Source organism: Belonocnema kinseyi, chromosome 2 (assembly GCF_010883055.1).
Source record: "Belonocnema kinseyi isolate 2016_QV_RU_SX_M_011 chromosome 2, B_treatae_v1, whole genome shotgun sequence".
Classification (NCBI taxonomy): domain Eukaryota; kingdom Metazoa; phylum Arthropoda; class Insecta; order Hymenoptera; family Cynipidae; genus Belonocnema; species Belonocnema kinseyi.
Window position 1 is genome coordinate 17,572,242 of NC_046658.1, and position 12,719 is coordinate 17,584,960.

The 12,719-nt window shown below is 33.4% G+C and overlaps 1 protein-coding gene and 1 long non-coding RNA gene across 2 annotated transcripts; both read left to right on the forward strand.

Moving 5' to 3' along the window:
• Positions 1–1,319: 1,319 nt before the first annotated feature.
• Positions 1,320–1,988, forward strand: LOC117182585. The gene has a single exon (XM_033375674.1). The coding sequence runs from the start codon at positions 1,320–1,322 to the stop codon at positions 1,986–1,988; it is 669 nt and encodes a 222-aa protein (XP_033231565.1).
• Positions 1,989–8,242: 6,254 nt separating this feature from the next.
• Positions 8,243–8,902, forward strand: LOC117168376. The gene is made up of 3 exons (XR_004466485.1): positions 8,243–8,311; positions 8,412–8,647; positions 8,765–8,902. It is a non-coding gene; the product is annotated as an uncharacterized LOC117168376 (long non-coding RNA).
• Positions 8,903–12,719: the final 3,817 nt, after the last annotated feature.

A 12,719-nucleotide genomic window follows, 5' to 3' on the forward strand; every position in this document is an offset into this window, starting at 1 on the left:
GCGCGCAACTCAGTCATTTACAGCGTCTCCTACTATATTCACACGGACATAACCCTGTCATAGTATTGGACCGCATCTCGTTTCAGATCTGGGATCACTGCTTTGAATATTAATGGTCAGGGGAAATAAAAAAGTGGTTAGTCATTTATTTGCCTGGTATTTTTATTTCTGTATCTTTTTTCCACTTGTTTCCATCTGGCAATCATATTTTTATTTTAAAATTTTGGTATTTGGTTGAACAATCAACAATTCTAGTTAAAAAATCCGTCTGTTCGAGTAGCAATTTGATCTTTTCCGAATCGAAATGCAACTATTTTGTTGAAAATTGATATTCCTTAATTCCAATTTCATATACTTAGGTAAAAGTGGAACTTCTTTGTTTAAAAATTATATTTGTAGTAAAAGGTTAATCTCTTCGGTTCAAATCTAAATATATTTGATTGATAATTCCTTTTGTTATGCTTAAAATCAATTTTTTACCTCAACATTCTTTTTCCATTTTTAGTTGAAAGTTGATATTTTTCAGTTAAAAATTCAACTTTCTTGGTAGAAAGTTAGTCTTTTTGTGGTACAAAACTAATTCCTTCTGCCTGTAGTTTTCTCTTGTTTTGTTAAAAATGCTACTGTTTCGTTGAAAATTAACTTTTTTGCTGAAAATTCATATTTTCGGGTGAAAAATTTAACTGTTTTAAGGTAAATGTCCCAGTATTCGTGAAACTTGGTTATAATTGGAATATTTTGGGAAACAAATATTTTAAAAGTAGCATTTAATAATAAAACCTACTTATTTTTTAGGATTTTTTCATTTTTCATTTTTCATTTTTTTCATTCAAATTAAATAAAAATCAAGAAAATTGGCATCACGATTACTGCGACGCTTGCCTTACGGAAAATTTATCTTTTGGCCTGAAAATTCAACAATTATCACAAACTTTTTTTTGAATATCAAGTTACGAGGAAGATTCTTCGCTTACAAATGCAGGAAATTCAGAAGGGAGTCAGAACGAATCTGAACGAGGAAACGAAAATTCTCTTGACACTGCCGCAGAAACTGAAGAAACTAATATGAATAGTATTCAAGAAGAGAGTTCTGAAAATGTAAGAATCAACGATAGTTCTTCCGAAAGTGAAGTAACAGATGATAAAAATCCATATTATGCAGATGTTCAACGTCTTCGAGTTTGGGCCATAAATGGGAAGATTTACCAAGCCCGGATTGATGAGTTATTGCAAATCTTAAGGCAAAGATTATTACCAGACTTGGCCTAAAAAGTTGTTTAGAAGCATGTATCGATCCTGATGTAAATACAGGCAATTTAATGGAACTAAAGTTTAGCGTTGATGGTCTGCCCGTTTCAAACTCAGGAGACGAAGACTTTTGGTGCCATCTTTGTCAAGTTCATTTATATCCTAATATTTACATACCATTCCTAGTATCAATATTTAGCGGAAAAGCAAAGCCAGCAAGCATTGATGTTTATTTCACAAAATTTGTGGATGAAATAAATGAATTGCATGAAAATGGAATTGATATTGCTGGAAAACATTTTACTGTGCAAGTAAAATGCATTGTTCGTGACACTCCAGCAAGGGCATTTTGTAAAAATACAGTGGGACATGCTGGAAACCATGCTTGTGAAAGGTGCACAGTAAAAGGCACAAAAAAAGGCATAGGCAGGACTGTCTTTCTATTAGTTGACAGCGTCGAAAGATCGGACGAGTCTTTTAGAAACCAAATACAAGCTCCTCATCGCAATGGGCGAACAAAATTGCTTGACATAAGACCCAATATTAATATGATATTTACCTTCGTCTTGGACTTCATGCACTTATGTTGCCTTGGAATTATGAAAAAACTGATTGAATGGTGGCTTTCCGGTGACTTTATAGTAAGATTAGGACCGAGAATGAGAGATCTTTTGTCTGAACGAATGGAGCTTCTGGAATCTCAAGTCCCTTGTGAATTTACAGAAAACCTGCGTCACTAACAATTTTTAAAAGTGTAAATCTACTCAATTTTATTTCTTTTTACTCTACTATGTACCAGTTGTCCTAAAAAATTTATTGAGAAAGTGATTGTACAAACACTTTTTTCTTTTGCATGTAGCATGCAGAATTTTATGCTCTGATAGTGTGTGTTTAACTTTAAATCAGTATGCTAAACGAGATCTGATAGCTTTTTTTGTAGAATTAAAAGATTTTTACGGAAAAAATCACAAGTATTAAATCATCATAACCTAATACATTTGGCAGATGATGTACGAATTATGAGATGCAGTTTTATCAGAATTTCGGCGTTTGTTTTTGAAAGCTATTTAGGAAAGCTTAAGAAAATATTGAGAACAGCAAATAAGCCATTAGCGCAGGTTCGCAGAAGAATCCATGAAGAAAATTCTGTGTTTTCTCAAAAGGCAAATATACCTGGTGGAATTCAAATTTTGAGATGAAACAGAATAATATTTCAAAAATTAAATATAAACAGTACACTATTTGTAACCATGCACCTGATAATATGGTTCTTCTCAATAATAAGCAATTTCTAAAAGTAACAAAAATTAACGAAACTGATGATGGAGTTCAAATTAATGGTTTTATTTAAAAAAAGAAAGAGTATTTTTGATTATCCATTCGAATCAAGTTTGCTAGATATGTGGGAAGTAGACAGAGAACCCCCAAGAGGCTTGAAAACTTACCATATAACGTCAATTAAATCAAAAGTTCTAAAAATGTCAATAACTTTAAGATTTAACGGAAGCAAATGCGTATTTGTTAAACCTTTCCTTCATAAGGATATGTAAGTTTCTTCAAGAAACCGAAAATAAAGCTGGGATTTTGTAAAAAGCATACAGTTTTTAATATTAGGGATAGAAGTAAAACATTTGTCTGATAGCAAATATTTGTATTAAGTTGCGGAAACTAAAAATTATCAATAGAGTTAAATTTGTCAATTATAAAGGTTTTTTAATCATGCCTATAAATTTGCCCCTAAAGTTTTGTTTCCACTCAGTAACACTCATATTTTAGGATAGAACTCAAAACAAATCGCATTTAAAAATGTAAATATATATATAATTAATTTTCTTCCCGTGTAAGTGTTCATATAAGCACAGTAGTGTTATTTGTTTCTCAGATTACGAAAATTTTCCAAAATGTGCATCGTATGATTTTAGCGTTACCGAATTCGATAAATTTTTTTTTACAATTCCTGGTAAAATAAATATAAAACTAAAGATATGGATGCACTGCCAAATAGAACTCGGGGGAGAACATTTTTAAGTATTTTCCAGATTTTTATGTCCATTTTAAATATTTTAAAAATAATAACTCGGTTCGGTTTTGATTCCTCTAGAATCAAACCGAAGGGCCTATGACAAAGCCACCGAACGCGTCCTCGGGTTGCGAATAGAGGGTCCCTGTGAAAAGGATTTCTGCTGAATATGGTCAAAAAATAAATAGGCAGTCGCGGACAATTGTCCAGGGTTGGTCCCGAAGGAATTAACCCCCAAGCGGAGGTATGAAAACTGTGCCGAAAGCTGAATGGCACCTGGGTGAGGTGTCCAGAACGGGGACTCTGGGTTAATCGGCGACCTCTCAGAGTTCGCAGCCTTATCTTTGCATGCGGGCCTCTACAAGGATGGATGAACCCCTTTCCCTATCTTTACGTGGGAACAACAATGATAACACCAAACAGAGTTGTAGTAAGTGCGGTTGAAAGCAACAGAACGCGCATGTTTCCCAACAATGGGTCGGCTAACAATGCCGACCACTCTAGAGCTGGCTGAGCCAATGAAGATAGATTCAATGCGATGGATCGGCGGAATCTCGCGACCTTTAGGTGGACGGAGCGACTGAATCACGACTTGCTAGAGTGCTACGATGTGAGTGTGGCTCTTGAACGGGGTTACATGGCACGGCTGCATGCCCTGTGGTGCGAGAAACACCCGGAGCTATCGCACTTTTCGCAGGAATGTCTGCGAAACCATGCTGAACTACTCTGAAAAGGGGCTATGTAAGCGGAACGCCTACTCTACCACAGCTAGAACAATCCGGCAACAGAGCAAGAGAGGCGAAACTAAGACCAACCGCGGGCATGCATCCAATAGAGGAAGAACGATGCTTTATGACCCGGAGAAACATCAACACCAAGGTTTCTCTCAAGCCTAAAGATCTGGCTGAAATGGATGACGAGCTTCGTGGACATTTTTGCGGAGAATCCGACCTCTGGGCTATCAATTATTGTGTGCATAATGCAGCGAGAACTTTGGCCGATGCGAACCGTAAAACAAAACCAACGGTTGATCATAAGACCAAAAGACGAATGCATCAACTTGCCATAAAGATAGGCCGGGCAAGACAGTACGCGTCCCGCATTCAGTATGTGATTGACTTTATTACATCTGGAGGTCGAAGTATTTTGGAGAGAAGTCTACGAAGTGCAGCATAGAGTAGACAAAGACTCAGAAAATATAAATAGCTTCAAGGAGCTATGTGATGCCCTCATAACACCTGATAAAGAATGCCCACCCATCTCTACCGAGGAGGTGAAAACAGTATTAAAAGGGATGAAGAACTATTCCGCACCGGGACCAGATCGTATCAAAATTTTCTGGTGGAAGAAGTTTCCTTCAACATATCAGCATTTGGCCCATATTTTCATCTCATATTCAAAGGCGGAAGAGCCGATTCCGGAGTGGTTGGTGGAAAGGCGCAGAATACTCCTGCCGAAAATAGGCAACTTAGGTGACCCGAAGAATGACAGGCTAATCACTTGTCTGAACACACTGTATAAGATATTCACAGCTATCCTAAATGATAGGATTGTTCGAGCTATTGAACCTGTGTGACAAGAAATGTATGAACAACGAGGCTCAAAGAAAAGCGTAGCGGGATGTCGGGAGAAACTGCTCATCGATAGATGTGTCTGCAAAGATGCAGCATTCTACCAGCGTGACCTATCGATGGCCTGGATTGATTATCGGAAAGCTTTCGATTCGACTTCCCATAGACATATCATCTATCTTTTGGAAATCTTAAAGGTTCATCCGCAAATAGTAAGGTGCATAGAGAGATTGATGCCGCTTTGGAAAACCAGATTTACTATCTCACCTGGAAAAAATCGTGTGTCAACTAATCAGGGCACCTTTCAGAGAGTTGTCTTTTAGGGCGACACCATGAGCCCACTCCTCTTTTTCCTTACATTATTGCCAGTATCTCTAGCACTTCGCCATTCCGACGGGTACTTGTGCGGCAAACCTACAGATCGAAAGTACAAGTTCACTCATGTATTTTACATGGACGATTTTAAGATCTATGCTAAAAACAAAGAGCAACTACATCTTGCTCTAGGGATTGTCGAACGATATACTAAAGAAATTGGAATGAAATTTGGGTTAGACAAATTCACCAAGGTTTATTTGAAGCAAGGAAAGCTTAATGGCATCCCTGAAGATCCTGAGCTCGTTGATAGAGGCACTTTACGACACCTTTGTGCTGGAGAGACTTATACATACCTGGGCGTGCCACAGAGCCGCATTCAGGACGTGACATTTATAAAGGATACTCTCCGAAGCAAATACAAACGTCTTATCCGACAAATTTGGCCTTCCGAACTGTCGGCGAGGAACAAAGTATCTGCAACGAACATTTTTGCCGTCCCGGTAGTATTCTATTAATTTGGAGTAGTTCCATGGACGAAGAACGAGTTCAGATCCCTTGATATCGGGACAAGAAAGGTTATGCACATGAACTCAAGCATGCATCTTAACTCTATCGTTCCGCGACTGTACATCTCATGCCGTCAAGGTGGTCACAGAATATTGTGTCTTGAATGTCTTCACAACAGGATTATTCTGGGTACAGCACATAGAGTTGCAAATGGAAGAGACCCTCTTCTTAAAATGGTCAGGAATCACGAGTAAATGGGCAAAGGAGTGTTTCTGTACAAAGCAGCGGAGGAGGCTACTGAAACACTCGGACTTAACTTCAGTATTAGTGGTGAGCAAAATTCATATAAGCACAGTAGTGTTATTTGTTTGTCAGATTACGAAAATTTTCCAAAATGTGCATCGTATGATTTTAGCGTTACCGAATTCAATAACAATTTTTTTACCATTCCAGGTAAAATAAAAATAAAACTAAAAATATGGATGCACTGCCAAATAGAACTCGGGGGATAATATTTTTCCAGATATTTATGTCCACTTTAAGTATTTTAAAAATAATTTCAAAATTTAATATTCTGCTCGCTTCACTCGTTCCACGCAGACTGCAGAATACATAAGTTGTGTTTTAAAATTTATGAACACTAAAAATATTATTTTTGATATCTACAATTTATAAAAGTCCATAGTTTTAATTTCATAACTTTTTGGCAACGATCCTTGTAGATTTTAATCATTATAGTAATATTAAGGCAATAAATATATTTTTTTAATGAACTGAAGAATATGAGTTTTTCTGAATTTTTGGAAACGATTTTACCTTTCTTTTAGCAGTATTATATATAAAACGTACATACGCATCAATGTTTTATTAAGTCTTCACTTAGAGCAATAAAATAATTAATATATATTATTTTAATAGTAATTAATATATAATAGCTAATGGGATTCAAAATTGGCCATCCTACATATTTACGAATTTCAATTCAAATTCAAAATATTTCCCATATTTCATTATTCAGTGCTACCAAAAGCATTCAACTTTCATCGTGCAATGCAATTCCAAAACTGCTACCAAAAAGGTTGGCAACAATTGCCAGAACCGGATTGCAAGAATCAGATGTTCGCCATGCCGCCATTTAGTGTAAATACGTTTTGTTGTGCGACTTATGGACAGAAAACATCTTGGCAAAAATATGTCGACAGGTAAGTTTAAATGCTCTTTTCTCTTGAAGTAATTAAATGTTTTGCTCTTTTTAAATTCTGCAAAAATTAAGAAGATTGTCCTAAAATCTTCCAGATTCTTTTTCGAAGTGAGGGCGTTGGAATCAAGACTTAACCTCAGAACTGTATTTTCTCATTTTATTCTATAAATACTATAATTACATCTTTTCTAGATAATCAGGGCTGAGTCCTCTTTTCAATCAAATCTTTAATCGGAGTAGAACATTTGCTAATACAATAGTTTTTGTATAAGGTGTTTGTTTTTTATTCTAACCTCAGCATTCGAAAGAAAACGCCTCACATAAAAGCTATTGAAATTAACCAATTTTTCACTCCGAATAAAAATTTGATTCAATACAGGAATAGGCCCTAATGATTTGAAAAAAATTTAATTCTAGTATTTATGGAGTAAAATGAGAATTCAATTTTGAGGTTGGCTCCTGGTTCCAACAACCTTAACACATTTTGAAATCTCCTAAGCTTAAAATTAATCTTTTAAAATAAAATCTTTAATAACCTTTAACAATAATATTTAGAAACATTCAAAAGCTTATTTTGAGATTTTGATTTGCTAAATCAATGGTGCAGATAATCCTTGATCTTTAATAATAGATGAATACATTAAACCTCATTTAGTATGGTTAAAGCGTTGTAAATTAAATACCTTTATCACTTTAAGAAAAATTTGGGCAAAAGTTAAGAACAGAATTGTCGCATTCATTATCAAAGAATCATTAGAAAAGTAAATGTACAAATAACCACTTTTAATATGAAAAATTGTAGAAAACCTTATGTAAATTGAGAAAAATGTATGCTTTTTAATACTTTGTCTATTTAAATTAAAACTTCCATATTAAATAATAAATTATTGAAAAAATTGCACATGTTTTGTGCGGTTCGTTTTTCGTCTGAAATTTTTGTTGTTAATAAAAAATCATAGGTTTCAATTTTCATCAATAATGAAAAATATTGTCCTTGCTCTTCTTTCATTTTAGATTATAGGTATTGTAAAATATAAAATTTTTGTATTATTAATAATTATTCATTTTAATTTCAAAATTTGCGTGAGACCAAAAAAAAAGAATAATTGCTCGCGTAACGTGCGTGTTTATTTTTTGTAATGATCATTTATACCAGTATTTTATATTTTTTAGAAAATTCTGACATGGATGAAAGTATGGTAGACGATTCTGTCTACAAGCTAGTTTCCTTTGTCGGGTACACTGACGACAAGGGACAAAAGCTTGTAGACATTGTCTTAGCTTCTTGTATAAGATATAACGCAAAATCAAAAAAGTTTGAAACTAAATCTCCTCCGCCTCCGTATGATAGGAGCGTTAAAACGGAGCTCAATAAATTACTAAAAAGCTTTTCGGATGCACCTGAATATTGGGCAGAGTATACTATCGATTTTCAGAGTCATGCAAGTAAGTTCCTTATTTTCTTATTTATTCTTATTTTATTTTTGAATAATTTATGTTTGCTATAATTTTTAAAAGAAAATTCAGAACCCGAATTTAATTACAGAAACATTCTCAGAAGCACAAAAGCGATTTAAAAAACTGCAAAAGAAAGAATATACTTACACTTCAGATGGCTAAATCGACGATAAAATCGAAATAACGAAGAGAAAATATCGGGGGAAAAAAATAAATGTATCACCAGAGGCAGAAGAAAATTTTTTCAAGTACCGAGCATAGCAGAAGTGATGCAAAATTCGCGAGAAAACTATGAAGGCAAACCAAGTGGTCATACAAATAAAGGTCTGCAAAACTCAATGAAACCAATTTAAAAAAAAAATATGCAAAGAAAATAGTATAATCTTTCATTTATATTCACTTATGCTATTACACCGAATTTCTTAAAAGCTTTATTTGCAGATTCAAGCGAATCACAAATAAGCAGCGCATCAGAGTCGCCAAATGCAAATACATGCTCAAATAAGCGAAGAAAAGGCGGAATGAAGTCCAAGTCTTATAATGGCCTGAAAAGGTCAAGATTAAAGTACGAAAAAAATATAATTCCTAACACTAGCAAGTAAATGTAGCGATCTAATTGTTTATTCTATGATTGTTCTGGGGAAGATGGGTGTGGTCGACCAAATAAACGCTTCTAAGTTGTTGAACCTTCTTTATTTCTCCAAATTGAACACATGAATGAAGGAAGTAATTTCATAAAATAATAGGACTTCTTCTCGTGCCTGGCATGAGATTAATTGATTAATAAATATAATAAAATTAATTCTGCTACAAGAAAGAATGCTTTGATATTTTCGTTCGATACATTATTTAAAACAAAATAGAGAAATGGTCCGAAATAAAAACAGTAGGTTCATTAAAGTTATATTTTAACATTTTAATTTGAATAGAAATGTTTTATTTTAATTAACTTCTTTAATGTACGAATTATTTAACTAACATTCTTAATGACCTGTATACTTTATTTCGAGGTTAAGTGACAAATTCAAAACAGAATGAAATTACAAAAAACATTCAAATATATTAGCATATTTCTAAGAATACAACAAATTCCTAGTAATGTCTGTTACTCGAGAATTTAATTTAAATAAGGGGGCATATATTGTCTATTTTAGTGATTTCTCTGTTGTATGTGGTTACAACTCTGCTTCTTATTTTCATGGGCAGCGAACAGGATTTTGTCAATGAAATGGCAGTTTTGATCTATTAATTTAAGTCAAAATGTTTTTCTTTTTTCAACCAGAGAAACAAAGGGGTTTCAATGGTTGATATCAAAAACCACGGGAGCTCTTATTAACTATCTAATTTTCTCACTTAATTAGTATTGTTTTTCAATACTCACATGTCGATTGATTCAGATTTCTTTGAGTGGTGATTCCATCCGGCTCGAAGGACCAAATGTTTATTCTACGATTGTTTTGGGGCAGGTGGGTGTTTTCGACCAAATAAATCCTTCTAAGTTGTTGAACCTTCTTTATTTCTCCGAATTGAACACATGAACCAAAGAAGTAATTTCATTAAATAATAGGACTTCTTCGTGATGGTCATAGTATACCTCGGCGCCGAGAGAGGAGCTACTAGGCTCGCTTTTGAGCGAACACTAATTTTATTTTTTTCCGTATTTTCGGTATGAAATTGGAATTTACTTCCGCATAACATAGCTTCTGCTGGGTAAAGCCCCCCAAAACTCCAGTCCTAGACCGTCTATTACGGGCGGTTTTTTCGAGCCCTAGTCTAGTGCTGGATAGCCCGCAACGACCAAACATTTTTCTTAATGTCTAACTCAAAAAAAAGAAAACTAAAACTAAGAAAAACCCGAATTTTTAACAAAATAGTCAGATCTTCATCCAAATATTTTAATTTTTTACGCCAAAAAGTCGAATTTCTTAGAAGATAGTGAAATTTCCAATCTAAAAGAAGGAATTTTCTTTCCAAAAAGCCAAATTTTTATAATAACAGTTAAATTTTAAACAAAATAATAAAATTTTAAACAGTATAATCAAATGTTTTAAAAATTAATTGAGTTTTAAAGAAAATAAAGGAATTTTCAATTAAAATGGTGAATTCCTAATAAAAAAAATAATTTTTAATAAAGAGATTCGACTTTCAATCAAATAATTGTAATTACAAATAAAAAAGAATAATTCTCAACGAAAAATTTAAAAAGATTTTAGTTTTAAATGAAAACAGGCGAATTTAACAAAAACAATGAATTCTGAAAAAGATAAAGAAGATTTTAATCTTAAATCAAGAACAGCTGAATTGAAAAAAAGACATTTTTTAACAAAATATTTCATTCCTTTATCAAGTATTTTTTAAATGAAAAGTTAAATTTCAAACAAATTAATTAAGTTTTCAACAAAATAATAGAATTTTCAACTACAATGATGAACCTTTGATAAAAAAGTGAATCTTTGACAAAGAAGTTCAACTTTAAAACAAATATTTTAAATTGCAAATAAAAAAGATTTGGTTTCAACGGAAAATATAATATTTCATATTTCAAGCAAGAAAATATTTCAATTATAAATCAAAAATCTTGAAAAAAGGCAACTTTTCAACAAAAAGGCCAGGGTGTTTAAAAGTATCAAAAATTAAAAGTGTACATTTAAAATAAATAGTTTTTTCGTTACGCAGTTTCTGATGAAAAAAGCTTCGAAAGCTCCAGTTCAAAAATTTAGGTAGTCCTGAATACGTTCGCAGGAGTAATTCGCCAGACATTCAAAAATATAAACCTCAGGCTGTGAATAGAAATCCTAGGCCAACGACGTCGTCCAAAAATGAAAATCGAAAGCTCCAGGCAGAAAGCATAAAAAGGCCCTCGATGCAAAAAAGACAAGCTCGATTTTCACAAATCAATAGAAAAGACATGCAGAATACCTACAAGTAAATATAAAAATATACATACCAAATTAAATGAATCTTAAGTCTATTTTGGTTTCTGGATATCTTCAGTCCAATCTTATCACAAAAGGAAAGAAGTACAATATATCAAAATTTAATACTTGTGATCTTGAACCAAGTACTTTACAGTCATATTTATACATTTCATCTTATAAATGTAATCCATGTGAATGGTTAATGATTAAATTAATAGATTTATGATTAAATTTACAGAAGATCCAGTTTTATTAAATCTAAAAATAATAAAATGTATACACGTGGTGCATCTCGATCAGCTGTAGACACGGCGTCAGTTAAAGGACATTGATGCAAATTTAGCTTAATCCATAAAAACGACGACTTACCTCAAAATTTTGCTGAGAAATACAATTTAACTTTGCCAATAGCATCGATAGCAATTCTATACGTGTATCTATGGTAAATAAATTTGCTTATTTTTATTTATATTTATTTTAGCTTTAAAATACATATACAAATTTTAATATTTATTTTTTATTTCAAATTTCATAACTACGAAATACATGAGTATGTCACTACGACTTACGGAGAAAGAATTTCTACACGCCTTAGAACAGGTCCTAACAAACGCCATCGATTGGGACGGGCGTCGAGCTTTTAGAACAAAAAAATAAACCTAAAAGATGTACCGATTGTACTTGTGGATGAAAATGTTGGAAATTTTTGATAAATATGTAAGATGACAATGTACAAATTTATTTGCAGACTTTTAGGGCAACTGATTTCTGTCTAAAAAGCACATACGAGCTATATTCCATTTTTCTTACAGAAATCTGGAATTTGTTAATATTCTCAAGGTAGCTCATAGTACTTTTATGTCAGGAATTATTTAATTATAAAAATAAGTATTAAATTAGCAGTCTAGGTTGCATCTAGATCTACTAGATTTGACTAGATTTACTAGAACGCGTCAGTACCGCTGGTGTAGATAGCGGCTAGTCGATTGGAGCGTTACATTTGCGCACCGCCCCAGCATAATTTCTCGAGATAGCGCCAGTATAGACTCGTGGTGGTCTAGGCTGGAACAGTATATCGCCATTAATTATTTCCACAAGGGTTGTCTAAAAGTTTAATTTTTCTATTTTTAATGTTCTTTTTTACGGATAAAGCAAAGGCTACGAGTTCTACCAAGAAGTGAATAATAATAAAGGAGGATGGTCGATTTGGGCGGCTTTTGGTATAATTTATGTTTGGGTCAAAAAATTAAAAAAAATTTTTTTTCATTATCTACTAAAAATAATAAGTCGATTCCATCCTATACGGACCATCCTCGGTCCCGTACTTTCAACCCCGTTATCCCTTAAATACTGAAGATCCCATAGCTTACTAAAATTATTTTTGGAGAAATTAAGGGCTACCAAACTTACATTTGCTTAATAAAATACACTATCTCTATGTGGATGGAGAGGGAGGTACTATTTATTCGTTGCGGTGT